Source organism: Micromonas pusilla (assembly GCF_000151265.4).
Source record: "Micromonas pusilla CCMP1545 genomic scaffold MICPUCscaffold_1, whole genome shotgun sequence".
In the NCBI taxonomy this organism is placed as follows: domain Eukaryota; kingdom Viridiplantae; phylum Chlorophyta; class Mamiellophyceae; order Mamiellales; family Mamiellaceae; genus Micromonas; species Micromonas pusilla.
Genome location: NW_003315882.1, coordinates 707,595 through 732,403, shown reverse-complemented (window position 1 = coordinate 732,403; position 24,809 = coordinate 707,595). Strand labels below are relative to the sequence as shown.

Sequence of the window (24,809 nt, the reverse complement as noted above, 5' to 3'; positions counted from 1 at the left end):
CGGTCGACTCTGAGGATCCCCATCTCCTGAGAGGCCCCGCGGGGTCATTCTTCGCGGGCAACGCCGCGTTCCACGTCTTAACGAACGACGCAGAAACGACCGGAGGCAACGGCGGCGCGAAAATGTCGCCCCTGTCGACGGCGACGACGCGCGCCTTCGCGGAGAACTCGTTCGCGTCGCTGCCGCGAGCGAGGCAGAGCAGCGTCGGGTCGGGCGGGAGCTCGCAGAGCGGTCTCATCGGCAGCCCGGGCGGGAACTCGAGGCGGACGTTCGTCGGCGGCGCGTTCTCGAGGCGGCTGTCGGGGCTCGGCCGCGCGCCGACGCAACACGGGGACTGAAAACGGACGCGCCCCGCCACCGCGCGACGACGGTCGACGCGCGCGCGTTCGTCTGTTTATACTGAAATAATCTATTCACCTATCTCTACCTAACGCCGAGCGGCCGGTCGCGCGTCAGTTGTTCTGCGAGAACGTGTGCGCGCACTTCGGACACTCGTAGAACACGGTCTGCCCCTCGTCCACGCTTCGCAGCTGCATCGTGTAAAAGTTGAGCCCCTTGTTGTCGCACTTGGGGCACTTCTCGTCCACGACCGCGCGCTCGCGGATGACGTCCTTCACCGCGCCGAACTTGGACCCGTCCGGGTTCATCGGCTCGATCCCGAACTTGTGAAGGAAGTCGCGCGAGTCGCTCGTGCGCTCAACCGCCTCGTCGCCGTACGCCGTCTCCACGGATTCCACCTTCCCGCAGCTCCCGCATCGGCACACGAGCCCGTCGACCGCCTTCGCCAGCGCAGCCTCCCCGGTCGCGACGACGACGCGGTACATGTCCCCGCACGCGTCGCAGTAGCTTTCGATCATGTCGCGAGCGGCGTGTCGGGTAGCGCCGACCCGGGCGCGCGCGTCCCGCCGTGCGTGCGCCGCGGAAGTGAAGGGGGGCCGCCGCCATCGAAAACCTCGCCGCCGTTCGGGGTCGGTTCGATTTCGCAGTGGAGATGGCTGGGAGAAAAGTGCTGCTGACAGTTACGACACGAGCGCGAAGAGAGAAGAATAGATTCGTTCGCTTCGCATCGTCGTCGTCATTACATCGTAAACGTTTTCGCATGATCCCCCCTCTCCCTCCTCCAGCCGCCGATCACGTCCACACGTACTTGCTCGCGTCCTTGAAGCTCGCGCAGTTCCTCTCGAACGCGCCGTCCGCCGCGGGCGCGACGGGCGCGGCTCCGCGCGAGAAGAAGTCTTTCTCCGCGGCGGGCTTCGCCTTCTTCGCGGGCGAGCGGGCCGGGAGCGACGCCGCGAGGTCGTCGAACTCGAACTTCCCGCACGAGGAGAAGAGCGGCTCCGGCACTCGCTTCCACTCGCGCGCGCAGTCCTGCACCCTTGTGTGAGACGACCTTGACGAGATCGGTGCCGAGCGCCCGTGAACGAATCCACCGAAACCCCGCGAACTCCCAGCACACCAAGTGCGTGCACTTGCTCGTCCATCCCGGCTCGTACGTCGCGCCCAACGCGCTCAGGAGCTCCTCGAGATTCGCCCTGCGCTCGCCTTCGTACCCGCTGAGACACACCACGACGTCTCGCATCTCGGGGACGCCGCCGATGAACGGCGGAGGGACGCGACGGAACGTCGGCATGCTGAACTCACGCTGAAAAGGACTCACGCTGAACGTCGGCATGTTCAGTGGAATTATCGCGTTTGTCTTCACGCAATCATCGATCCATGCTAATGTGACGAGCGTCTTCCCAGCAGCCTTCGCTCGGTCGTACGTCTGGGCGTAGCGCTCCTTGAACGCGTTGAACAATTTTCTCTGCTTGATCCCACTTAAGGTTTGCATCGCGAACGTGTGGAGACCGACGGAAGGATCGAAGACGACGTGAGTGATATGGTCATCGGAGCTGGTGTAGTTGTAGATGCAGATCGCGACCTTGCCACGATGTTTCCTCACAAGCGCCGCGCCTGACGCCAACTTGCTACCAGTGGCGCAGAAAAGTACAGTGAGACCGCTCAAAAGGCATTCACAACGGCGATCCTCTGGCGCGCACTTAGGGCAAACGTCGCAGACGGGGCACAGCTCGTCGCAAGACGAGGACTTGCCGCAGTATGCAGATGCGCACTGACGGCACCTTCGGGGAGGAAGTGACATCTCCTGGCAGCGCTCACATTTGACCTTTAAACAGCCCCAGCATTTGAAGCCGCCGCCGTCGGCGAAACAGTCATCACAGTCAAAGCGATCGCAGTAGTCGCAAGACGTCATGCAGTCAAGACAGCAGTCCCTGCCACATTCATACCCGTCACAAGTTGCGATTCGCGCGAAGCCATCATGGCACGGACCGCAGTAGCGTTCCGTGCACCCAGGTACGCAACACATTCTGGAGTCGTCCATTTCGTTGTCCCAGCAGTCAGTACACATCGAGCTACCGCAGTTGCCAGAACACTTCGAAGTGTTCCGGCTTTCGCACAAGCTGCACATCATCCGGCCGCACCCATCGAGTGCTCCCGTGCCACAGGACCGAAGCGTGGCGTTGGACGACGAGTGGATGCAATCGTCGCATACCTCAACGTCTTCGCAATATTCGCACACTGTGCTCGGAGTTTCACCGTGACTCCAGCAAGAAACACACGCTCTCTTCTTGCATTCGTTGCAGTACTCTATCCAACCGTTGTCGACGCACAACTGACACTCACCAGAGTCGCAAAACTCGCAGCACGCTCCCTCTGCGGCGGCGTTCTCGCAATTATCGCACGTCCACAGATCAAACGGGCCATCCTTCTCGAACGGCTTGCAATCATCGCGGGAGTGGCGGACGAAGTCATCGAGCTGCCGGAGATATCGCACAGCTGTGCCTCGGCGGAGAAAAACTTTGTCGAACCGCTGCGACTTAGGAAGCGTGCGGACGTCGAACGTTCGTGCGGAGAGGTACGCGAGGACGTCGTCTTCCGTGGCCTTAGGGCAGTTCGTGAAGTCCATGCACGAGGGCAAAGACGCGCGAAGGGTCGCGGCGTCGCGATACACCCAGCTCGTCGCGGCGAGCGCGACGCGGGCGTCCACGAGAGGGCAGCTCGAGAAGACCTCAGACGCGAGGTCGTTGCCGACGTCGAACGTCGCCGGAGGGGTCTCCTCGTCCGCGGCGCGCGGGGACGATTCCTCAGACCGCGCGGAGGAGATGATGTCGCCGATGCATGGGAGGCGGCTCACGGCGTTGCCACCCATGTGCGGCCCGCCCGGTGCGCGCGAGAGTGAGGGGACTCTGCTCGAAGTTTCCTTCAAACGTTCTGTTAGCGCGTTCAAAACTGAAAGTCATAGCGAAGACGCCCCGCGCGGGCGCGGGCTGCACGCGACGACACGATGCCGCTCGCGTCGTCCGCGCACCACTCCCCCGTCAGAGACGCCTCCCTCGTGAACACGACCGCGATCAAGCGCTCGGAGCTGCACTCGATAAGCAAGAGCGAGCTCATGCACTGGCTGAACACCGCGCTGCGGGTGGACTACACGAGCGTCACGGAGCTCGGCGACGGGTGCGCGTACGCGCAGATCATCGACGCGGTGTTCCCCGACGTCGTGCCTCTGCACAAGGTGAAGTTCAACGCGTCGTTCCCGCAAGACAAGGAGCGCAACTTGATCGTCGTTCGCGACGCGCTGAAGAAGATCGGGTGCGAAGGTCCGAACGTCGACGTGAAGAATCTCCTCGCGGGGAAGTACGCGGCGAACAATGACTTCACGCGATGGCTGTTCGCGGTCGTGAACCGCAACTGCCCGGGGGTGTTCAACGCGTACGACGCGAGGGCGAGACGGAACGCGGCGAAGGAGAAGAAGCGCGCGATGGCGCTCCGCGCCAAGCGCGGCGGCGCGAGCGCGTCGCCGCCGATGCCCAACGTGCTGCTGCGGTCGATGAATCGTCACGTCGCCGCCACCGGCGTCGGCGGCGGACGCGCGGCGCGCGACGTCGAGTTCGACGACGACGCGCCCAGCCCTCGCGGCGGAGGATACGACAGCCCGCGTCGCGAGTGGGTCGGAACCGGGAGCAAGCACGTCAACGTCGGCGGCGGCGCGGGGGGCTGGCGCCCGAGGTCGTCGGGAGGCGCCGGAGCCTCGCGCGGCGGTCGCGCGGCTTCGGGCGTCCGCGCGTCCGACCCCGGGTTCAGCGACGCTTTCAACCGGCTGCGCGTGGACACCGCGCGCGGCGGGGGCGGGGGTCGAGATCGCGATAAACCCTGGGACGATAGCCCGGGCGGGGGAGGGTCCGTGAACTCGAGCGTGGAGTACACCCCGAGCGAGTACAGCCCGAGACGGATACGCGAGGACCGCGAGAGGGCGAGGCCGTCCACCGCGGGCGCGGCGTCGTCGTCGTCGCCGTCGCGGCGGCGAGAAGTGCGATGGTCGTACCGCGAGAACGACGAGAACAGGTACGACGCGTCGTACGATCGCGAAGATCGCGGCGGCGCGGTGGAGTTCCATCCGTCCGCGCGCGACTCGACGACGCGAGCCGGGGATGGAGCGCTCGCGGAGCGGCCGACGACGGCGCCGAACCGACGACGCGGGCTCGATCGATGGGCGGACAAGGCGCGGACGCGACGCGATGCCGCGGCGCAGACGGGGCCGAGTCGCGGGCGATCGACGGCGGCGGACGAGGAAGAAGACCGCGGCGATGACTTCGAGCGGAGAGCGCCGCGGTCGCCGCTCGGACTTCCGCCGACGCCGACGACGGAGACGCGTCGACGCGAGTTTCTGGAACAGGACGAGTACTCGGACGACCGCGACCGCGCGGGCGACGACGCCGTCGCCCTCGCCGCGGAGCGAGAGCGCGAGAGCGCGGAGCTGCGGAGGGAGGTGGCGATAGAGAAGGCGCGCGAGGAGCAGCGCGCGAGGTTCGAGAGGGTCGAGGCGGAGGAAGCGACGCGGCGCGAGCGCGAACGCCTTCGCGAACGCGAACGCGCGGCGCGGGAGGAGGAAAAAGACGCCGAGCTGAGGGCGTACCGCGAGCGCGACGCGCGGAGGGCGGCGCGGCTCGAGCGCGGCGCGGAGGAGCGCGAGCGCGCGCGGGCGAGCAACGACGAGGAGATTCGCGCGCGCGTGCATCGGCGGCGGAGACTGGAGGACGCGGAGAGGCGAGCGACGAGGACGCGGTTGCCGCCGCCGCCGGAGACGCCCGCGGCGGTGCGAAGGAAACGCGCGGACTTGGAGTCGTTAGTGGAGTACCTCAAGTGGGAGCTCGCGGGGGAGTTGAAGCAGTTCAACGCGCTGCAGGAAGACGTTCGAAGGACGAAGAGCGAGCGCGACGACGCGGTGCGGCGATTGGGCGCCGCGGAGGCGGAGGCCAGACGATGACGATAACTTTGCGTCATCAGTTGCGACGACAACCCCGGTCACGCCTCCTCGACCTTCGTGTAGAAGGCGTCCAGTTTGGGAAAGTACCCCGGCATTTCCATGAGGTTGTTGTGCCCACCCCGCGGGACCTCGTGGAATATTTTGTTCTTCCCCTCCTCCCCCGCGACGGCGGCGAACAACTTCTTCCCGCACCACAGCGGCACGATCTCGTCCTTCTCCCCGTGAATCGACAGAAACGGCATCGACGGCGACAGCTTCCCCGCGGCGCGACACACGCCCAGCCACTTATCCTTCATCAGCAGCCGCAGCGGCAGCCACGTGAAGATCTTCTCCGCGATCTCCACGCACGAGCTCAGGCCGCCCTCCGCGACGACGCCGGCGACGGTTTTCCCCGCGGCGTCCCCCGCGTCCGCCATCGCCCCGAGCGCGCACACGCCCGCGCCGCTGCCTATGGACTCCAGGTGAAGCACGAGCTTGCATCCGTCCTCCGCGGCGCGCGTGGACGCCCACTGCACGCCCGCGACGCCGTCCTTGATCATCCCGGGTTCGGTCACGACGCCGGTGCTTCCGCCGTAGCCGCGGTAGTCGAGCAGCGTGACGCCGCATCCGAGCTTGTTCCGAAGGTGATGCGCCCAGTACAGTCGGTTGTGCCTCGAGCCCGCGTTCCCGTGCAGCTGGAGGACGTTGACCTTCTTGTGCTTCCCGTTGGACGGCGCGGGCCAGTGCCACGCCTTGAGCGTCTCCCCGTCGGACGTCCGGATCGCGATCTCTTCGATGTCTCGGCACGGCTCCGGGAGCGTGCGCACCGCGGGCGAATCTTCCCTCGTCGGGAAGTACTGGAGCTTGCGCTGGACGAAGTACAGCAGCGCGCAGACGCCGACGTAGCCGCACCCGGCGACGGTCGCGACCGTCTTCGTCGTCGTGAACGCCATCGCCGTGAGCTTCGCGGCGGTGCCGACCGGGCCCCCGGGCGCGGCGCCGGGGTTCGACGCCTTTCGCCCCGGCGTCGACATCGTCGTCGCGCCCCTTTCGCCGCTCCTACTCCTCCGCGGGGAGGGAACGATCGACCGGACGCGCGGGGACGCGCGATGGAACGCGAGCGCGCGGGCGTGACGCGGGGGGTACCCGAACGCTGGAACGGACGCCGTGATGCGTGCGCGCGCGTCGATCGCGAGCCCGGAAGTGCTCGTGCCGAGGAGAAGAGGAGGCACCCTCCACCGAATCCTGGTCGGGCAGGGCGACGAGCTGGAGGGGGACGAAAACGTTTTCGACAGCTCGCCGCGCCGGAACCTCATCCCCGCGCGCGCCGGCACGACGACGACGATGACGACGCCGCCGACGAAACCGAAACCGACGCGCGCCTCCCCCGGCTCCGGCGCCGCCGTCGGCGCGAAGAAGATGTCCAACGTCCCCGCGGTGAAGAGCGTGCACGTCGGCCCGCTGTGGACGCACTGGGAAGAGAAGCTCGCGTGCTCGCGCGCGGACGTGGACGAGATGCGAACCGCTCGCGACGCCGCGACGCGCGCGAAGGACGAGCTCGCGGAGAAGCTACGCGTCGCGCTCGACGCGCTGACGACGACGCGGAGCGAGAACACCGAGCTGTCCGAGCGCGTCGCCGCGCTCGAGCTCGCGCGCGCGGACGACGCGCGCGCGATGGAGGCGCTCCGCGAGGAACACGCGACGCAGACGGCGTCGACCGCGGAACGCCACGCGACCGAGCTCAGCGAAGGCATGGACGCGAAGTGCAAGCGAATAAAGTGGGAGCTCGAGCACACGCAAAAGACGAAGAAGCGCGAGTGCGCGGAGCTCAGCGCGCAGCTCAGGGCGATGCGGAAAGAGCGCGCGGAGCGCGAGGCGTCGATGCGCGAGGAGCTCGCCGCCGTCGAAGCGCAGAGGGGCAGGTTCGGCGCGCACGCGGAGGTTCTCGTGAAGGACAAAGAGCGCCTCATGGACGAGCTCACGAGATTGCGCGTGAAGCTCAGGCTGATGGTGACAACGATGGAGGAGATGGATCGCGTCGGCGGCGGCGGCGGCGCGCCGGGGAGCGCGAGCGCGGCGGCGACCGCGACGTCGGCGGGGAGGCTTCGGACGCGCGCGACGATCGAAGAAGACAGCTGTGCGCCGTCGCCGGCGACGACGAGCGAGCCGTTCACGCCCGCGCCCGCGCGTATGCCGCGGTCCCTGCTCACGAACGTCCACGGGATGCACGACTCCCCGGCGTCGATCGAGCGACTCGATCGACGCGCCGGGGTGGTTTACACCCCGCCCGTCGCGAGCGGCGCGAAAGCGGTCGCGAAGGCGGCGGCGGCGGAGGCGGAGGCGTTCGACGCGTTTGATTTCTCAGACGGCACGCCGAGCAAGGAGGACATCGCGCGTCGGAAATCCGCGCTCGCGGAGAAAACTAGAGCGTCGCTCGTGCGGTCGGCGAGGAAGCCGCTGCTGTCCCCCGCGGACAGGGCCGCGGTCACGTCCTCGAACCCGTGGTCGGCCACCGCGTGAGCGGCGGGCGAGGCGGTTCCGCTCGCGCCGACGCCGCGGAGGGAGTGCGAGCGCCCGCCCGAAAACGAAACGTCACCTGTACAATCGTATCGACAACAGAAATGATGCATGTAAATCTACAGCACGCGCGTGAAGCGGTCAGACGATTTCGACGACGGACGAACGCGCCTACCCCTACCCCTACCCTTCGCCGCCCGCGTCCCAGCCTAAAAAACGAAACCGAGGGACGAACCGAAACCGAAACGAAATCACTTCTTCCCGTCGTCGTCGTCCTTCTTCCCGAGCTTCTTCGTGATCTCGTCGACGAGCGCCTTCACCTTCTCCAACCCCGCCGCGGCCACGTCCACGCCCGCCTTCGCGAGGGTCTCCGCGCGCGCGAGGAACGCCGTCGCGAACGCCAACAGCGCGTCCCTCGCGCCGGCGAAATCGATTCGTCTCAGCGCCTCTACGGCGTCCTCTATCCTCGTCCTCGCCTCCGCCCCGAAGGTTCGCAACGCCGACTTGACCTTCTTCGGGCCGTACGCGTACACGACGACGCCGGTCGTGACGCCGGCGAGGAACATCGCGTACACAGCGAGCGAATTCCGAAGCGAATCACGTTGCTGCACCTGTTCCACCAACAACGCGGTCTCCCGGTTGAAGGCCTCGAGCTTTTGCCTCGTGCTTTCCACGGGGAGTGACATCGACCTCGCGAAGTCCATCACGGCCTCCATCGCTCCGTCGATGGCGTCGAGCACGCCGGCTTCTCGCGCCATCTTCCTGAGGTCGAACATCTTCATCGGTTCGCCCTTCTCGGAGGCTGACGGAATCGCGAAGAACGCGTCGCGGGGGGGCATCGCGCGCGCGAGCGCGGGCGGCGCATAGGACGTCACGCCGGAAAGCGCGAACGTCGGCGCGAGCGGCATGTTCGCCGGAGCGAGCGGTCGTGAAACAGTGCTCGCGCGTTTCTGACGCCCAGGGGGTCGCGCAGAGATCTGCAGTAATGCTATTTTCCCCTTCCCGCGTGCCGCGACGCGACGACGAATCTTGACCACGAAACGTCGCGCGAACACAAACACGAGTCGCAGATATTTCACGACGCCGAGCCGCCGTGGCCGACGCGCAACTCGTCGGAGAGGGACATCGAACGATGATCTTTCTCTTACGATTAGATTTTAAGTTATTAAAGCACTACACCCCCACACCCCTCGCGCGGCATCGCGTCCCCGTCTTCGCCCCAGACCGTCGCGGCGCGCGTTAAACTGAAAGACAACTCATGGATAACTGAAAAAAACGTCCCCGCCGCCCCGCCTCCTCACAGGACGAACACCCCTTCCGCGGACATGCTCTTCATGACCCCGATCGCGGCGCCCAGCGACGCGGCCGCGGCGGCGAGCTTCAGAGCTTCGATCTCCGCGTCGGCTCTCCGCAGCTTCTCGGCAGCCTCGGACGCGAGCTCGGCGTTGGCGCCGGCGACCTCGCGCGCGGCTTTCAACTTCCCGCGCGTCTTCTCGAGTTGCATATCCTTCGCTCTGATCTCGCGCACGAGTTCCTCCGCCTTCGCGTTCGTCACGCGGAGCTTCGACGCGGCTTCCGTCATCAACCCCGCCGCCTTCTCCGCGGCGGCGGAGCTCGCGTCGCGCGCGGCGCGCAACTCGGCAATCTCCTCCGCGTCCACCGCGTCGGCGTCGGACGCCGCGCGAAGCGTCGCGAGCTCATCCCCGAGCGCCCTCGCGGCGGCGCGCGCGTCCTCGAGCTCCGCGCGCGTCGCGTGAAGCTCCTCCAGCGTGCGGAGGTTCGCGTCCTCCGCGACGGTCGCCGCCTTCTTCAGCGCCATAATTTGAATCGCCGCGTTTTTGAGTTCCGCGGTGTGCGAAAACGCGTCGCGCTCCAGAGTCTGAGCGCGCGTCGTCGCCGTCTCCATCTCGAACGCCAGGGTCTCCGCGTACTCTTCGGACAGCGCGATCTTCTCGTCGCGCGTCGCGAGTTCCGCGCGAAGCGCGTCGACGACGTCGGACTCGACGTCGTCCTCCGCGTCGACGGATTCCTCGATCTCGACGGCGTCCTCCTCGACGGCGAGCGCCGCGGCGATGGCGGCGCCGTCGGAAACTTTCGCGACGACGGAGGCGACGTCGACGTCGCAGTCGACCGCGGCAACGTCTTCCTCGACGTCGACGCCGCCGGCGAGCGCAGAGGCGATCGTCGCGCCGTAGGACACCTTGCCCACGATGGTCCGGACGTCGAAATCGACGTGACCCGAATCCTCGACGGTCGCGACGTCTTCCTCGCGCGTCATCTCCTCCGAGGCGACGAACGCCTCGATCTCGCTGATCGCCTCCGGGGCGACGACCCTTCGCATCCACGCGACGGGGATGAACAGTTTCTCGAGGTAGCGCACCCACGCCGCGGACCTCTTTGTGGCGTCGTCGTCCTCGTCCGTCGCCTCCGGCGCGAGCGAGGCGTCCGCGTCGGCCGCGGCGTCCGCGTCGGCCGCGGCGTCCGCGTCGGCCGCGGCGTCCGCGGCAGCGGCGGCTTCCGTCTCGAGCGCCGTCGTCGCCGCCGCCTCGAGCGCGAGAAGCTCGTCGTCGTACTGGTACTCCTCCTCCTCGACGTACTCTTTCTGCGGCGCCCTCGCCATCTCGAGGTACTCCAAGAGGAAGTCAGGGTACGTGTCTTCTTCGACGTACGTGTCCGGGTTGATGACTTGCGGCGTCTCGTGGACGCGCTGTTCTTCGACCGTCTCGAAAACTTCCGCGACGGGCGTCGGCGGCGTCGGCGCGACTGGCGGCGCCGGCGCCTCGACGACAGCCTCGACCATCGCGATCGGCGTGGGTGGCGTGGGAATCGCGGGCATCGCGGGCGCGACGGGCGCGACAGCCTCGATCGGCTCGAGCGTCGGGACCGTCGACTCGGACATCATCGCCGCGGCGATTTCCGCGCGCGTCTTCGCCTCCGCTCGAATCTCCGCTCGAATCTCCGCGTCGTCCCCCTCCCCGACGACGACGCGCGTCTGCTCGAGACCGACCGGGAGCGTCACAGCCGCGTCCTCGACGACGATCTCGTCATCGTCCTCGTCCTCGTCCTCGCGCTCGAGCTCGCCGACCAGCGGCTGGTGCTCGACCGCCTCCATCGCCTTGGCGCGCTCGAGCTCCTCCAACGTCCTCTTTTGCGCCTCGATCTCGGCTTCGAACGCGTCGACGCGGTCGAGCTCCGCCGCCGCGCGCGCCGCGTCGTCGTACGCATCCCTCGGCGAGGGCGGCGTCATCGACGGCGGCGTCGGCGGCGTCGGCTTCACCGGCTTCACCGGTATCGCCACCTCCGCGAGCGTTTCCATCACGTCCGGCATCGGCGTCTGCGTCACCGCGGGCGCGATGTCGAGGTCGTCCGCGACGCCGCGTTCGCTGTCGTACGCGTAGAGTTTCGACGCGAACGCGACGGCGTCCTCCTCGACGTCGAGCGCGTCGTCGTCCACGACGGTCGGGGCGTCGTGCGCGCCCGGGAGGATCGCGGCGATGTCGCCAGAGTTGAGCGCCTCGAGCATCGCCTGCATCTCCGACAGCGCGTGCGATCGCCGCGCGGCGTCCGCTTCGAGCGCGTCAAAGGCGGCTTCCGCGTGCGACGCCGCCGCGAGCGCGTCCGAGAGCGCGCTCGCGCGCACGGATTCGCCTCGGTCGTTCGACTCGTCGCTCGCGCTCGCGCGCCCGGGGGCGTCGGGGACGTGCGCGCCCGCGACGACGGACGACCGCGCGGCGCGCGAGGACGACGACGTCGACGCGTGCACGACGCTCGGGGCGCGATGCTTTAGCAGCCTGCGCGCGATGGGCGCAGGGAGGGGGGGGGGGAGGAGGCGCGATCGACGATGAGCGACGGTTCGTTCGCGGAAAAACGGGCGAGGAGGGGAAACAAATAAAGTAAGATGATGCGCGCGGGGGACGCCGCGCGCGACCGCGGCCGCGGCGGCGTCGGCGTCGAGAAACAGAAGCGCGAGGGAGGATGAGGAACGCACCCGATGCGGCCGATGGCGGAGACGACGCGCGTCGTCCTGGACGCGTCGCGCGAGGACGCGGTCGGGAACCGCCGCGTCGTCGCGCGCGACGCGATCGTCGTTGTCGTCGTTGTTGCCATCGCGGATGATGACATCTCGACGACGACGAGTTTCTTCGTTCGGTGAGCGCGCGACGGACGACGCGCGGGAGCGTGAGCGAGGCGGACGCGACGCGCGGGGAGCGTGCGCGCGAGACGCGGCGGAGGGTGGAGGGTGGGCGAGGAGCGACGCGCGCGCTGCGGTGCGGGGAAGTGTGTCGTAACTTCCGAGCGAACCGTTCTGTTGTTTCCCGCCCTCGTGGCAAAAATCTGCGAGAATCTGCGAGGCGTTTGCCCGGCTGTCAGTCACGAACCCACATCGATCGGCACCCACCGAAGCACCGCGACAGCTCGAGGCGAAATCTGATCTTCTGAAATAAATTTCCTCATCAAATTTGGTGCGCGCGTCGTCGTCGATGGCGACCACGTGCCTCTCCGCCGCGAGCGTCTTCGCGCGCGCGGTCCGCCGGACGACTTCATCGCGCGCGCGCGCGACCGCACGTCGTCGCGTCGTCACCTCCGCGACGTCCGGCGACGCGTTCACGGTGACGTACTGCAGCAACTGAGACGGCGGCGGACAAGAGCTGAACGCGGCGAGAGAAGCCATCTTGTCAGTTCACCCTGGCGCAAAAATCGTCCCGGACCGCATCGACTTCTACCCGATCACCGTGACCGTGAAGCAGGGCGATGACGTCGTGTGGACCGGACGTCAGCAAGGATTGTTCGGTAAAAACGGGAGGCCCGCGCAGGCGGAGATCGTGAAGGCGCTCAAGGCTCGACAGTAAGTTGTCTATTCTCCGCCCGCGAGGAGGTCGTATCCGAACATTAGATGGGAACGCGTCGGCCCCTCCCGTCGTCCCCGTGCTCGTGCGCGTCCGATGACGCGGCCGCCGCTGAAAGCCTCGCATCGCAGGCATGGCGTGCCGCCGATCACGACGTACGAAACGAGCGACGAGGCGCGGGGGCGAGAAGACGCGTGGTTTTTAGGTCATTAGATAATATCATTTTTCTCCAACTTAATTTCTCGTGAAGTGTGAGCGAGACTGCTCATCACTTCCACCTCCTCAGCTCCCCCTTGAGATGCTCGATCTCCTCCTTTGCTTTCTCGAGCTCCTCTTTCGACGCGGCCATCTCCACCTCCATGGTATCCTCCAAAATCTCCGCCATGAGCTGCTCCAAGTCGTCGTCCGTCTGCAACAGCTTCTTCGTGAGCTCCTCCATCTGCGGGTCGATCTGCGGCGTCGGCGACGTGTACGGCTGCCGCTCGATCGGCGTGAACCGCAGGTGGCTGCCCGGGTCGATCCCGGCGTTCTCGAGCTGCGACCAGAGCTGCGTCGCGAGGTTTTCAATCTCTTGCACCTTTCTCTCCGCGTCGTCCTTCTCGTACTTCGCGAACTCGGCCTCCTCCCTCAACCTCATCTGCTCCGCGATGATCGTCTCTTGCATCGCCATCGCGTCGCGGCCCTCCTTGACCTGCGCCTGCAACGACTTGATGTGCAGCATGAGCTTCCGCGCCGCCGCCTCCTCGATGCGATCCGCGTCGTCCGGGTCGAACCCCTCGTCGCCGTCGGCGAGTCCCTCGCGCGTGCCGATCACCGCCGCGAGCGTCGTCTCCAGACCGGAGATTTGCTCCACGAGCTCCTTCTCTCTCTGTTTCAGCGCCTCGAACGCCTCGTCGTGGTCCTCCCCGAGCGCGGCGCGGTTCGCGATGTTCCCAGCCTCGGCGGCGGCGGCTTTCGCGTACGCCGCGCGCGCGTCGTCCGCCGCGGTGTTCGCGCGCTCGCGCTCGTGTTGAAGCTCTCTCCTGAGCTGCTCGAGCTTGTCCTGCGTCTCCGACCCGGTCATCTTCGTCTCCAGAAGCGCAACCTCGGACGTCGTCAGCTCCTGAAGCATCGCCTGCTCCATCGCGCGGAGTTCTCTCTCCGCGCGGTTCAACGCCGCCTCCAATCGCTTCACCGTCTCCGTCGTCTCGACGTGCGTCGCGTTGAACATGAGCTCGCTGTTCTTCGCCATCGCTTCCGCGTTCGCGAGCGCGCTTCGCGCGTCCGTCGTCGTCTCTCTCAGGCGCGTCTCGAGGTCGAGGGTGTTGATCTCGAGAGACTCGATCGTCGCGTTGCGTTCGCGCACCGCCGCCGCCGCCGCCGCGAGTTCGTCGCGCAGCGTCCGCTCCCTGTCGACGGCGGCGTCCATGGCCGCGCGCCTCGACTTCGCCGCCGCCTCCGCGGCGTCAGCGGCTCTCGAGGACGCGATCTCCATGAACTCGCGCGCCGCCTCGGTCATCCCCTCGGCCTTTCTCAGAGACTCCGTCGCGCGCTCGACGGCGGCGGCGCTCTTGATCGCGCCCAGCCTCGACTGCTCGATCTCGTCGCGGATCGTGTTCACGTCCTTGCCCTTCGTCTGCCCCGACATCGCCTCCATCCTGTTCAGTCGGTCTTCAATCTGGCGCAAACGGAATGACGCCGTCGCGGTATCCTCCGCGGCGTACCGCGCCTCCATCGGCGGCATGTCCACGCGGGAGAGGGAAAACTCGAGCGCTTCGATTTTATTGTCGCGATCCGCCGCCGCGCGCGCGGCGTCGTTGCGCTTGCGATCCGCCTCTTGCGTCGCGTAGTCGAACCGCGTCTTCGCTTCGTCCAGCTCGCGCCGCAGGCGGTCGTCCACGTCGTACGACTGTTGCGCGTTTCTCTCCGCGTCCTGCGACGCGTACGACGCCCGCCTCGCCTCCTCCGCGAGGTCGTTCGCGCGCTGTTCGATCTCGCGTTCTCGGCTCGCCGCGTCCTGCGCCGCGACGGAGAGCGCGTCGAGCTCGCGCCGCGCCGCCTCGTGCTCGCCTCGCATCCAGTTGATTTCCTCCTGTCGCGACTCGACCGCGCCGCGGAGTTTGTTCGCGCGCTCCTCCGCCTGCCTCGCGCGGAAGCGCATCTCCACCGCGGCGACGGCGGCGGCTCTTCGCTGCTCCTCGGTGCCTCCGCCGCCGACGTCAGCCGCCGCGGAGACTTGCGCGTCCGACAGCTCTCGGCGTAACCGCTCGAGGTCGCGCTCTTTGCTCTCCAACGACGCGGCGATGTCGCGCGAACGCTGGTCCGCGTGGTGGTAGATGTTCGATGCCTCGTCGTGCGCGGTCTTCGCGATTTGAAGCTCCATCTCCAGGCGCATGACGTCGTCGCCGCCGCCGCCGCCGCCGCCGTACCCGGAATCGTACGACGACGGCTGCGACGACTCGCGCTCTTTCGCGTCCACGAGCGCTTGCAATCGCTCGACCTCGCTCTTCGCGTCCTTGACGATGTCCTGGCCTTTCGTCAGGAACGCGTCCGCTTTATCGCGCTCTTGGAACCACCGCACCGCCTCCGGGTCGTCTTTCGAGTACCCCTCCGCTTTCAACCGCTGGAGCTCGGCGTCCGCCTTCCGGTACCCTTGCACCCCCGCGTCAAACTTGGCCTGCTTCGCGTCGTACTCGTCCTTCGCGCGCTGCAGCGCGTCTTGCGCGTCCCTCAGGCTCGAGTTATCGCCGCCCGCGGTGCCGCCGTACGGCGCGTCGTATCCGCCGCCCGCGTTCGCGTTCGCGTTGGCGGCGCTCTCTTTCGAGCGAGCGAGCGCGAACTCCGCGTCGGACGCCGCCGCGCGTCGGCGATCGACGAGGTCCGCCGCCGCCGCCGCGGTGCGCTTCGCTTCCTCGACCGTCCCTCGCATCACGCTCAGCTCTTTATCCCGCTCCTCCACGGTCGCGCGGAGCTCGTTCACTCGTCCGCCGCCGCCGCCGCCGCCGAACGACCCCGCGTTCGCGAGCCTGCGCTCTTCCTCCATCGCGGCTTCGGACTCGCGCGTCGCGGATTCAAACTCGCCGACGGCCTGCTCGATCTCCGCCTTGACTTCGACGAGTTCGCGTTCTTTCCGCTCGATCGTGTCGCGCATCTTGTTCGCGGCTTCCTCCGCGGCTCTTCCTCGCGACTTCGCCTCGACGGTCGCGATCGACGCGAGCCTGCGCTCGTCCTTGATCGCGATCGCAGCCTCCGCGATTCTGCGAGAGCGTTCGATCTCCTCGCGCGCGGCTCGCAGCTCGGCTTCCTTCTGCGACGCCGGTCGGCGATCCGACATGCTCTGGTCCACCTCCGTGAATCGTCGCTTCGCGTGCGCGAGCTGCTCCGCCGCGCTTCTGGACTGCTCCTCGAGCTCGGTCGCGTACGACGCCGCGCGGCGAGCTTCGTCGATGCGCGCGCGGAGCTCATGGCTCTCGCGTTGGCCGCTGTTTTGGTTCTCCGCGGCTTCGCGCTCGGCTTCGTTGAGCTCCGATCGCAGCGCGTTTTCGCGATGCGTCGCGACTTCGTACGCGCTCTTCGCCGCCTCGAGGGAGATGGCCATCTTCTCGACCGCGTTCTGCCCCGCCGCGTGCGCCTCGCGCGCGCCGTCCGCGGCGCGTTCCTCCGCGCGCATCACCGCCTGCGCGGCTTCGTCCGCCGCCGTCGCCGCCGCCCTCGCGTCGGCGCGCGCCTCCTCCAATCCGTGTCGACGGTCCGCCATGTTCTTCGCCTTTTCGTCCGCGTCGCGTTTCTTATCCGCGACGCGCGTGTCGCCCTCGCGGACGATCCCGTGGAGCTCGTGCACCGCGGCGTCGTACGCCGTCCGCGCCTGGTGAAGCTCGCCTTGCAGCCACTCGATCTCCTCCGCGCGCGCGTCGCGTTGCGTCAACGTCTGCGAGATTTGCTCCTCGAGCGAAAACACAGACTGGTCGTCGTTCAATCGCCGCGCGCGGTCCGCCTCGTGGCTCAGACGCTTCACCTGCGCGGACATGCGCTCGCGCGCGCTCTGTGCCATCACGACGTTCGCTTCGCTGAGACGGAAACGCTCCGCGGCGGCTTCTTGCGCGTCCGCGGCGATTCTCGCGTTGTTCGCCGCCGCGACGCGCGTCTTCGCGAGTTGGATCCTCGCCGCCGTCGTCTCCTTCTGCGCCTCCTCGAACACGTTTTTCATCGCCGCGACTTGCGTCTCCGTCTCCCTGACGCGGTCCTTGGCGTGTCTGAGCTCTCTGTGCGCGCTCTGCGTCGAGTCCGCGAAGTCTCTGGCTTTTTCGATTTTCTCCGACGCCGCGATGGCGATCTGCCGCGCCTCGTCCGCGACCGTCTCGGCGCGCTCCTCCGCGCGGAACAGCCGCGCCTTGGCCTCGTCCGCTGTCGCCGCTCTCACGCTGCCTTCCCTTCGCGCTTCGTTGAGCTCCTCCCTGACGAGGGAGACCTCGCGCTCTTTCGCTTCGACCGCGTTTTTGAGTTGCTCGGCGCGTTCCTCCGCGATTCTCACGCGCGCGTTCGCCTCGTCCGCCGCCGCCGCGGTAGTCTGCCTCATGTCGTCGAACTCGCTTCGGAGGTGGTCGAGCTCGATCTCGTTGTGTTCTTTCGCGGTCTCCGCCTCCTTGACGCGCTCGCGCGCGGCGCGAAGGTCGTCGTCGTAGTTGAACATGTCGTGCTCGTTCTTCATGTCGACGATTTCCTGTCTCAGTCCATCAATCTCGGCTTTCCTCTTCTCGATCTCGGCGTTCCTCTCCTCGATCGTCGCCCTCGCTTCGTTGACGCGCTCGTTGCTCTCCTTGAGCGCGTCCGCGGCGGCGCGCGCGGCGTTCATCGCGCCGTCTTCCGCTCCGAGCGCGGTCTGCTTCGCGACCTCGAGCTCGGTGCGTAACCGCTCGAGTTCCGCGTCGGTTTCCTCCGCTCTGACCCTCGCCGTCTCTGCGCGCTCCGCGAGCTGCCGAAGCTTCTCCGCGGCCGCGGCGTTTAACCCGTGGTTCTGCTCGAGCTCCTCGCGCGCTCTCTCGAGCTCCGCGGTCCTCTCGCCGAGGTACCACTCCTTCTTCGAGACGACGTCGCTCAGCTCGGCGACTTGGCCTTGCAACGCCTGGAGCTCGTTCTCGCGCTCGTTCCCCCTCGCGCGCGCGTCCTCGAGCTGCTTCGCGAGGTCTGCCGCCGTGGACGTGGAGCCCTGGAACTTCGCCTCGCTCTCCTGCATTTGTCTCCACGCGTCCTCGGCTTCTTTCTTCGCCGCCTGGACCAACCCGTCCACGTCCTCGAGCGTGGACAGCTGTAAATCGAGCTCGCGCTTCAGCTCGTTCACTCGGGCGTCCTTCTCCTCGACTTGTCTCTGAAGACTGTTCGCGCGCTCCTCGAGCTCGCGCACTCGCCCACCCTCCTCCTGCGCGCGGTTGTTGTTGTCGTTCGCGGCGGCGTACGCCTCGTCTCGCGCGCGTTCCGCCTCGGCGACTCTTCGATTCGCCTCGTTCACCTCGTTCCTCGCCCTCTCCGCCTCCGCGCGTTGTTCGCCCTCGTAGTGCTGCGCCTTCTGCGCGGCGTCCTGCCACTTGTCGATCTCCTCCACGAGCTCTTTCACCTTGGCCGCGCGCTCGTCCGCGGCGGCGTAGAAGAGCTCCTCCGCGTCTTGCACGTCTTTCCTCGCCCTGTCCAGCTCCTCTCGCGCGTTGTGCAGTTCATCCCTCGCGCCTCGGAGCTCGTCCCCGAGCTTGTCGCGCTCGCTCTCCGCGTTCCTCGCGCGCTCTTCCAGGCCGTGCACGCGTTCAGCTTGTCCGCGCGCGTCCTCGAGCTCCTTGCGCGCGACGTCGAGCTGCTGCCTGTGGTCGTTCAGCTCGCGCTCGAGGTCGTCTTTTTTCGCTCGAAGGAGCACGCCGCGGACGACGCCGGGGCGCGCGATCGGGGGTCGCCCGGGCGCGCGCGAGGACGCGGATCGCCATCCCCGCAGCGCGTCGCCTTTCGGGAAGAACCCGAGCGGCGACGGCGCGTCGTTCTTCGCGACGGCCGCGCGCGTCGTGGACGACGGCCTGCGTGGGAAGTTCGGAGACGGGGTTGGGATTGGGGTTGGGATTATTGGGCATTCATTCAATCATCGCGTTCGGCGGTTTGAATGAATCCGCGCGGGCGCGGCCGCGCCCGCGGCGAGGGAATCGCGATCGAGACGCACCGGTGATTAAGAAACGCGAGCGTCGACCCCGGTCGCGACCGAAGTCGATCCGCGACCGGGATCGCCCGCGTCGCGTGGGCCGCCAGCGCCATCGGTGTCTGCGCGCCGCCCCCCGTTCTTCCGTTGTTACCCTCTCCAATGTCCACATCAGCAGGTTTTAGGGTAAGGTTTCTTACAGGTTATTATTGGGCCCATAAATCATTCTATTTTTTTCGCGTCGGGCCGGAGAGAAAGCGCGTTCTGTTTATGCTGTGACACACCAGTGTGACGCACGAACTTGTTTTCACTTCACGCGGCACCACCCCCGCTCCCACACGCGATGGGATCCACGTCATCCTCGGTGAGCGCGCCGACGGGCTCTCCCGACGAGTACGTCGTGACGTACTGCAGAAACTGAGACGGCGGGCAGCAAGAGATGCGCGCCGCGAAGGACGCGATCTTGCAGGCTGTGCCGAACGCGAAAGTCGCCGCGGTGCGCGTCGACGAGTACCCCATCACGGTGACCGTGAGCAAAGGCGGGGAGACGATCTGGAGCGGACGGCAGCAGGGGTTGTTCGGTAAGAACGGGAGACCCGCGCAGAGGGAAATCATCGAAGCGCTGCGGAAGCGCTGAGGACGCGTCGGAGGAAGGGACGCGGCGGGGACGTCGTCGACGGCGTCGAAGTTGTAGGAGACGCGGACGGCCCCAGATCTCGCATCACATAGCACCACCGAGCGCTCGCTCTCCGTCGGGGAACAGCCGCCGTTCACGCCGCTCGTGACGCCGCCGCCCTCAAGCCATCTCTCGCGAGAACGGCTGGGCGGAAAGGCTGACATCGCGGACGCTGAACGCGGCGACGCCAGCGACGGACGAACGCTCGACCTAGTTAAAATGAAAATAAATTGACCATCATTTCGACTCTACTCGTCACTCTACTCGTACACCTCGCTCGTCACCGCGAGGACCTCCGCATAGCTCCACTCGGATCGATCCCGGCGCCTTCCAGCTGCGCCCACAGGTGCGCGGCGAGAAGCTCCATGGAATCGATCTCCCTCGCCAACGCCTCGGACGCTCTCGCGACCGCCTCCGGGTCCGTCTCTCCCGAGCGCGTCAGCGCCTCGCTCGCCCTCTCCGCGCCGACGGCGGGCGGGACGAACTCGACGACGGGCGCGAGCCCGGCGTCCTTCACGCACTCCACGAGCGCCGCGCCGACCCTCTCGAGCTCCTCCAGCTTCGTCTCCGCGTCCACGAGCGCGGCCATCTCCGGCGTCGCGAGCAGCGTCGGCGTCGCGTACCGCGTCTCGCGCGTCGACCCCGGGAGCGGCCGCCGCGGCGCCGGCGCCGCCCTCGACGACGACGACGCCGACGCCGACGACGCCTTCCCGCGCGCCACGCTGTTATTCGCGAGCTCCCTCGCCATCGCGCTCTCCATCAACCGGAGCTCCGTCTCCGCGTGCGACAGCGACGTCTCCAACCGCTTATACGTCGCCGCGGCGTCCTTCGCCGCGCTCGCCGCGGCGTCCTCCGCGTCTGCGCGCGCCGTCTCCGCCGCCGCCGCCGCCAGCCTCGCCGATTCCAACGCCGACGACGACTCGAGCTGGAGCTCGCGCAGGGAACGCTCCATGCGCGCGATCGTCTCGTCGCGCTCGAGGATCGCGTCTCGAGACGCCGCCTCCGCGCGCTCGAGCTCCGCGACGAGCTCTTTCAGCCGCGCGTTCGCCTCGCGCTCCTCGCGCGCCGCTTCGGCGGCGAGGTCGTCGTACGCGGCGGCGGCTTCGGCGAGTCGCCGGGACGTCGCGGTTTCGCGGTCGGCCAACGCGCGCTCGGCGTCCTCCTTCGCCGCGCGCGCGCGCGTCTCCGCGCGCTGGACGCGTTCCGCGGCGTCGGACGCGTCGCGTCGCGCGGCGTCGACGATCTGCTCCGCGGCGAGGAGACGCTCCGCGGCCTCGGCGGCGAGGTCCGCGTTGGACGACGCCGTCGCGCGCGCCCCGTCGAGCTTGCGGCGCATCGTCTTGAGCTCCTCGTCTTTCCCCGCGAGCTGTCGAAGCAGCCGCGTCTCCGCATCGGACGCGGACGCGGACGCGTCGCGCCGCAGCGTCTCGATCTCCTCTTGCATCGATCGAATCCTCGCGCCGCCTTCCTCCGCGGCGACGGCGGCGGCGCGGCGGACGTCCTCGAGCTCTTGCTCCGTGCGACGCGCGCGCGCGATGACCTCCTCCGCCGCGCTCGCCGCCTCCGCCGCGGCGAGCGCCGGGGAGGACGCCGCCGATTTAATGCGGTCCAGATCCTCTTCCGCGGCGCGGATCCGCGCGTCGGCGCGCTCCGAGGCGTCTGCGGCCGCGGTCTTGACGGCGACGAGCTCTTCCTCCGCGGCGGCGACGCGCGCGCGGCCTCGCTCGGCGGCTTCCGCGGCGGCAGCCTTCACCGCCGCGAGTTCCGTCTCGAGGCGCGTCGCGCGGTCGTCTTCGTCGTCGCGCGTCGCCGCCGCCGCCTCCTCGGCCGCCGCCGCGATCTTCGCGAGCTTGTCGTCTTGCTCGTCCACGATCGCGCGCGCTTCGTCGCGCTCTTTACGGAGTTTTTCGATGAGCGCGCCGCCATCCGCACTCGGACGCTCGGACGCCTCCTCGATGTTTCTCTCGAGCTCTCGGATCCGAGCGCCGCCCTTCTCCGCGGCTTCCGCGGCGGCGGCTCGCACCTCCTCGAGCTCGAGCTCCATGCGTCGGACGCGCTCGTCGTGGTCTTCGCCGCTCTTCGCGTCGTCCTCGCGAGGCGGTTCCGGTTCCGGCTTCGCCGCGGCGGCTTCTTCCAACTTTGCGACCGTCTCCTTCATGGAGACGATCGTCTCCTCTTGAGACTTGATGCGTTTTCCGCCCTCCTCCGCGGCGGCGGCTGCGGCAGCTTTGACCTCCTGCAGCTCCTTCGTCAGCTCGAGTATGCGCTCGACGTTCTTCTCGTCGTCCAAGGACGACGCGGACGACACCGCGACGGTTCTCGCCTCCGCGGCGGTCGCTTCCGCGTCCGCGACCGCGACGCGTAAGCGTTCGAGCTCCTCCTGTTGCGACTTGATGCGTTTTCCGCCCTCCTCCGCGGCGGCGGCGGCGGCGGCTTTGACCTCCCGAAGCTCAAACTCGAGCTCGCGGACGCGCTCGTCGCCGACGTCGAGCGCCGTCCTCGCGTTCGCGAACTGTTCCGCCTCCGCGCGAAGACGCTCGACTTCTTCCTCCGCGGCTCGGATCCGAGCGCCGCCCTTCTCCGCGGCTTCCGCGGCGGCGGCTTTCACCTCCTCGAGCTCCTCCATCACCTTCCTCGCCTTCATCGCCTCCTCCTCGATCTTCGCGGAACCCGCCGCGGCTTTCCGGAACATCTTCATCTCGGCCGTGAGCTTCTCGATCTTCGCGCCGCCCGCCTCCGTGGCTTCCGCAGCCTCGGCTTTCACCTTTTCGAGCTCGTCTTCGGTGTCGCGCAGTTTGTTCTTCGCGGCTTCAGACTCGCTCGCGCGCTCGCGCAAGATTTCAACCTCGTCCTGCAGCGCTCGAATGCGCGCGCCGCCGTTCTCCGCCGCGGATTTCGCGTCCGATAAGACCCTTGCAAGCTCGTCTTCGGTGTCACGCAGTTTGTTCTTCGTGGCTTCAGACTCGCTCGCGCGCTCGCGTAAGGTTTCAACCTCGTCCTGCAGCGCTCGGATGCGCGCGCTGCCGGACTCCGCCGCAGATTTCGCGTCCGATTTGATCTTCTCGAGCTCGATAGCCGCGGCCTCGAGCGCTTTCGCGGCGAGAATTTCTTCCTCGCGCCGGCGCTCGAGTTCTTCTTCTTGCGCACGAATCCGCGCGGTGCCTTCCTTTCTGGCAATCGCGGCTTCTTCGCGAATCTCCTCGAGCTCGCGCTTGTTCGCCATGAGGCGCTCGGTCGCTTCCTCCGCGGCCTCGACCGCGGCCTCGCGCTGCTTCTCCGCGTCTCGCGCCTTCTCCGCGGCGTCTCGCGCCTTCGTGAGCTCTTCGAGCACGGAAAGCAGCTCGACGTCCTTTTCCTCCGCTTTCGCCTGCAACTCTTCCACGCGCTCGCTCAGGGATGAAATCCTCGCCCTGCCCTCGACCGCGGCGGATTCCGCTTGCTCGCGGACGTTCTCGAGATTTTTAGCTTCCTTTGCGGCGGCGACCGCGACAGCGCGCGCTTCGTCGAGCTGTTCCTGCATGTTCCGCACGTCTTTGTCTTTCTCCTCCATCATCGTCATCAGCTCCTTGACGCGCTCGTTCGCGTCGCGTAAACGCTTCCCGCCCTCTTCCGCCGCGGTCGTCGCCGCGACGCGGATGCTGTCGAGTTCTTTCGTGAGTTTATCCGCGTACTTCGCGGCTCCCGCCTCGCCGTTCTTCAACCGCACGCGCAGGTCGTCCGCCTCTGCCACCGCGGCGTCTCGCGCGGATTCCAATTTTTTCGCCGCCTCGGCGGCGACGACGGCGGCGCCTCGAGCTTCTTCCAACGCGTCTTTCATGCGCTTCATGTCGTCGTCCTTCTTTGCCACGAGCTTTTCGAACAGTTGCACGCGCTCCTCGAGGTCATTGATCTTCGCGCGGCCCTCGACCGCGGCGGTCTTCGCCTGGTCGCGGATTTTTTCGAGCGATTTCGCCTCTTTGGCGGCGGCGACGGCAACCGCGCGCGCCTCCGCGAATTGCTCTGTGAGCTTCGCGATTTCCTTGTCCTTGGACGCGCACAGGTCCGTGTACTCTCTGACTCGCGATTCCGCGTCTCTCGCGTTCCAGGACGCTTGCTCGAGCTCCTTCGCCGCCTCGGACGCTTTCTTGTCGAGCGCCTGTTGCCACGAGTCCGCGCGTTCCTCCGCGGCTTTAATACGCGCGCGGCCCTCCTCCGCCGCCTTCTTCGCCGCGGCTTTCACTTCCTCGAGCTCCCTCGCCGCGGCGTCGTAGCTCGCTCGGAACTCTTGGATGCCTTGCTTGAGCGCGGCGTCGAGCTTGAGCGCGGCGGCTTCTTCGTTCTTCGCGATCGCGAGCTCCCACTCCTTCGCCTTCGCTTCCGCCTGACGAATCCGCTTTCCGCCCTCCTCCGCGGCGGCGATCGCCGCGGCTTTGACTTGCTCGAGCTCCTTCGCCGCGAGTGCCGCGGCTTCCTTCGCCTTGGCCTCGCCTCGTTTCAGACGCTCTTTGTAGTCCTCCGCCTTGAGCTTGTACTCCTCCATCTCCGCGACGGACCCGCGCACGGATTGCTGAATGACATCGGACATCCCGTCGAATTGATTGAGCGCGCCTTTCGCGACGTCCTCCGCCTTTCGTTTCGCGTCCAGCGCGTCTTGTAAGCTCCGCTCTGCTTCTTTCAAGCGATCCGTCGCGTCCGCAGCGGTGTTCGACGCGACCATGCGAGCGTCCTCCGCGACCCTGAGCATGTCCTCGGCCTGACGGAGGCGATCCGCGATCGCGCGGCCGCGATTGTCCATCTCGTTCGTCACCGCGAACGCGTCTTCGAGGCGTTTTCTCGCCTCCTCGAGCTCCGCCGCGAGCTCGTCCCGGCGCTTCTCCGCGTCCGCGATGCGTCGCCGCGCGTCCGTGTCGTCCGTCGCGAACGCTTTCATCTCCTGCATCGCGAGCCGCGCGGCCTCGAGCTGCGCCTCGCGCTCGCGCACGATGTTCCGCGCGTCGTCGCGTTCGGTTTCCAACGTCGCGATTTTGCCCAGTCGCTCGTCCGCGACGTTCCGCGCGTAGTCGCGCTCCTTCAGAAGCTTATCCACCTCGCCGTCGTGCGCTTCAGCCTTTTTCCGCGCGGAGACGAGCTCGTCGTCGCGCGCCTTGACCATCCCGCGCGCTTCGTCGCGCTCTCGAAGCAACGTCTGCAGCTGCGCGTCGCGCTCGGCGACGGTCGCTTTCGCGTCTTCGCGTTCGCGTTGCAACGCGCGCAGCTTTTCGGCAAAGTGAGACTCCACCTTGTCGCCCGCGTTCGCGAGCTGCGCGTCGCGCTCCTTCACCATCCCGCGCGCTTCGT

General features: G+C 67.4%; 12 protein-coding genes across 12 annotated transcripts; 4 read left to right on the top strand and 8 right to left on the bottom strand.

Moving 5' to 3' along the window:
- Positions 1-122: 122 nt before the first annotated feature.
- On the top strand, positions 123-338 carry MICPUCDRAFT_50132 (uncharacterized protein; the record flags this gene model as incomplete). The annotated part of the gene is made up of 1 exon (XM_003055420.1): positions 123-338. The coding sequence occupies one exon, from the start codon at positions 123-125 to the stop codon at positions 336-338; it is 216 nt and encodes a 71-aa protein (XP_003055466.1).
- A 114-nt stretch (positions 339-452) lies between these two features.
- MICPUCDRAFT_13420 (uncharacterized protein) lies at positions 453-647 on the bottom strand (the record flags this gene model as incomplete). Its single annotated transcript, XM_003054890.1, has 1 exon — positions 453-647. The coding sequence occupies one exon, from the start codon at positions 645-647 to the stop codon at positions 453-455; it is 195 nt and encodes a 64-aa protein (XP_003054936.1).
- A 1,613-nt stretch (positions 648-2,260) lies between these two features.
- Positions 2,261-2,506, bottom strand: MICPUCDRAFT_8235 (uncharacterized protein; the record flags this gene model as incomplete). The annotated part of the gene is made up of 1 exon (XM_003054889.1): positions 2,261-2,506. A coding segment is annotated over one exon (246 nt), but the record flags the coding sequence as incomplete, so codon positions are not given.
- Positions 2,507-3,343: 837 nt separating this feature from the next.
- On the top strand, positions 3,344-4,354 carry MICPUCDRAFT_12488 (uncharacterized protein; the record flags this gene model as incomplete). Its single annotated transcript, XM_003055419.1, has 2 exons — positions 3,344-3,759; positions 4,270-4,354. Coding segments are annotated over 2 exons (501 nt in total), but the record flags the coding sequence as incomplete, so codon positions are not given.
- Positions 4,355-5,333: 979 nt separating this feature from the next.
- MICPUCDRAFT_49361 (uncharacterized protein) lies at positions 5,334-6,496 on the bottom strand. The gene has a single exon (XM_003054888.1). The coding sequence runs from the start codon at positions 6,334-6,336 to the stop codon at positions 5,362-5,364; it is 975 nt and encodes a 324-aa protein (XP_003054934.1). The 5' UTR covers positions 6,337-6,496; the 3' UTR covers positions 5,334-5,361.
- Positions 6,497-8,070: 1,574 nt separating this feature from the next.
- On the bottom strand, positions 8,071-8,727 carry MICPUCDRAFT_50126 (uncharacterized protein; the record flags this gene model as incomplete). Its single annotated transcript, XM_003054887.1, has 1 exon — positions 8,071-8,727. One exon carries the CDS (start codon positions 8,725-8,727, stop codon positions 8,071-8,073), a length of 657 nt encoding a protein of 218 aa, XP_003054933.1.
- A 389-nt stretch (positions 8,728-9,116) lies between these two features.
- Positions 9,117-10,721, bottom strand: MICPUCDRAFT_61288 (uncharacterized protein; the record flags this gene model as incomplete). Its single annotated transcript, XM_003054886.1, has 1 exon — positions 9,117-10,721. The coding sequence occupies one exon, from the start codon at positions 10,719-10,721 to the stop codon at positions 9,117-9,119; it is 1,605 nt and encodes a 534-aa protein (XP_003054932.1).
- A 142-nt stretch (positions 10,722-10,863) lies between these two features.
- MICPUCDRAFT_61287 (uncharacterized protein) lies at positions 10,864-12,085 on the bottom strand (the record flags this gene model as incomplete). The annotated part of the gene is given in 3 exon segments (XM_003054885.1): positions 10,864-11,294; positions 11,297-11,610; positions 11,808-12,085. Coding segments are annotated over 3 exon segments (879 nt in total). The 5' UTR covers positions 11,942-12,085.
- Positions 12,086-12,300: 215 nt separating this feature from the next.
- On the top strand, positions 12,301-12,669 carry MICPUCDRAFT_50124 (uncharacterized protein; the record flags this gene model as incomplete). The annotated part of the gene is made up of 2 exons (XM_003055418.1): positions 12,301-12,385; positions 12,452-12,669. The coding sequence occupies 2 exons, from the start codon at positions 12,301-12,303 to the stop codon at positions 12,667-12,669; spliced, it is 303 nt and encodes a 100-aa protein (XP_003055464.1).
- Positions 12,670-12,873: 204 nt separating this feature from the next.
- MICPUCDRAFT_46207 (uncharacterized protein) lies at positions 12,874-18,933 on the bottom strand (the record flags this gene model as incomplete). The annotated part of the gene is made up of 2 exons (XM_003054884.1): positions 12,874-18,701; positions 18,842-18,933. The coding sequence occupies 2 exons, from the start codon at positions 18,931-18,933 to the stop codon at positions 12,935-12,937; spliced, it is 5,859 nt and encodes a 1,952-aa protein (XP_003054930.1). The 3' UTR covers positions 12,874-12,934.
- Positions 18,934-19,256: 323 nt separating this feature from the next.
- MICPUCDRAFT_50122 (uncharacterized protein) lies at positions 19,257-19,454 on the top strand (the record flags this gene model as incomplete). Its single annotated transcript, XM_003055417.1, has 1 exon — positions 19,257-19,454. The coding sequence occupies one exon, from the start codon at positions 19,257-19,259 to the stop codon at positions 19,452-19,454; it is 198 nt and encodes a 65-aa protein (XP_003055463.1).
- A 708-nt stretch (positions 19,455-20,162) lies between these two features.
- On the bottom strand, positions 20,163-23,310 carry MICPUCDRAFT_61282 (uncharacterized protein; the record flags this gene model as incomplete). The annotated part of the gene is made up of 1 exon (XM_003054883.1): positions 20,163-23,310. A coding segment is annotated over one exon (3,148 nt), but the record flags the coding sequence as incomplete, so codon positions are not given.
- Positions 23,311-24,809: the final 1,499 nt, after the last annotated feature.

Excerpts from the sequence above, each read along its gene's own strand:
- MICPUCDRAFT_49361 (XM_003054888.1), bottom strand. The coding sequence starts at position 6,336 with ATGTCGACGCCGGGGCGAAAGGCGTCGAACCCCGGCGCCGCGCCCGGG.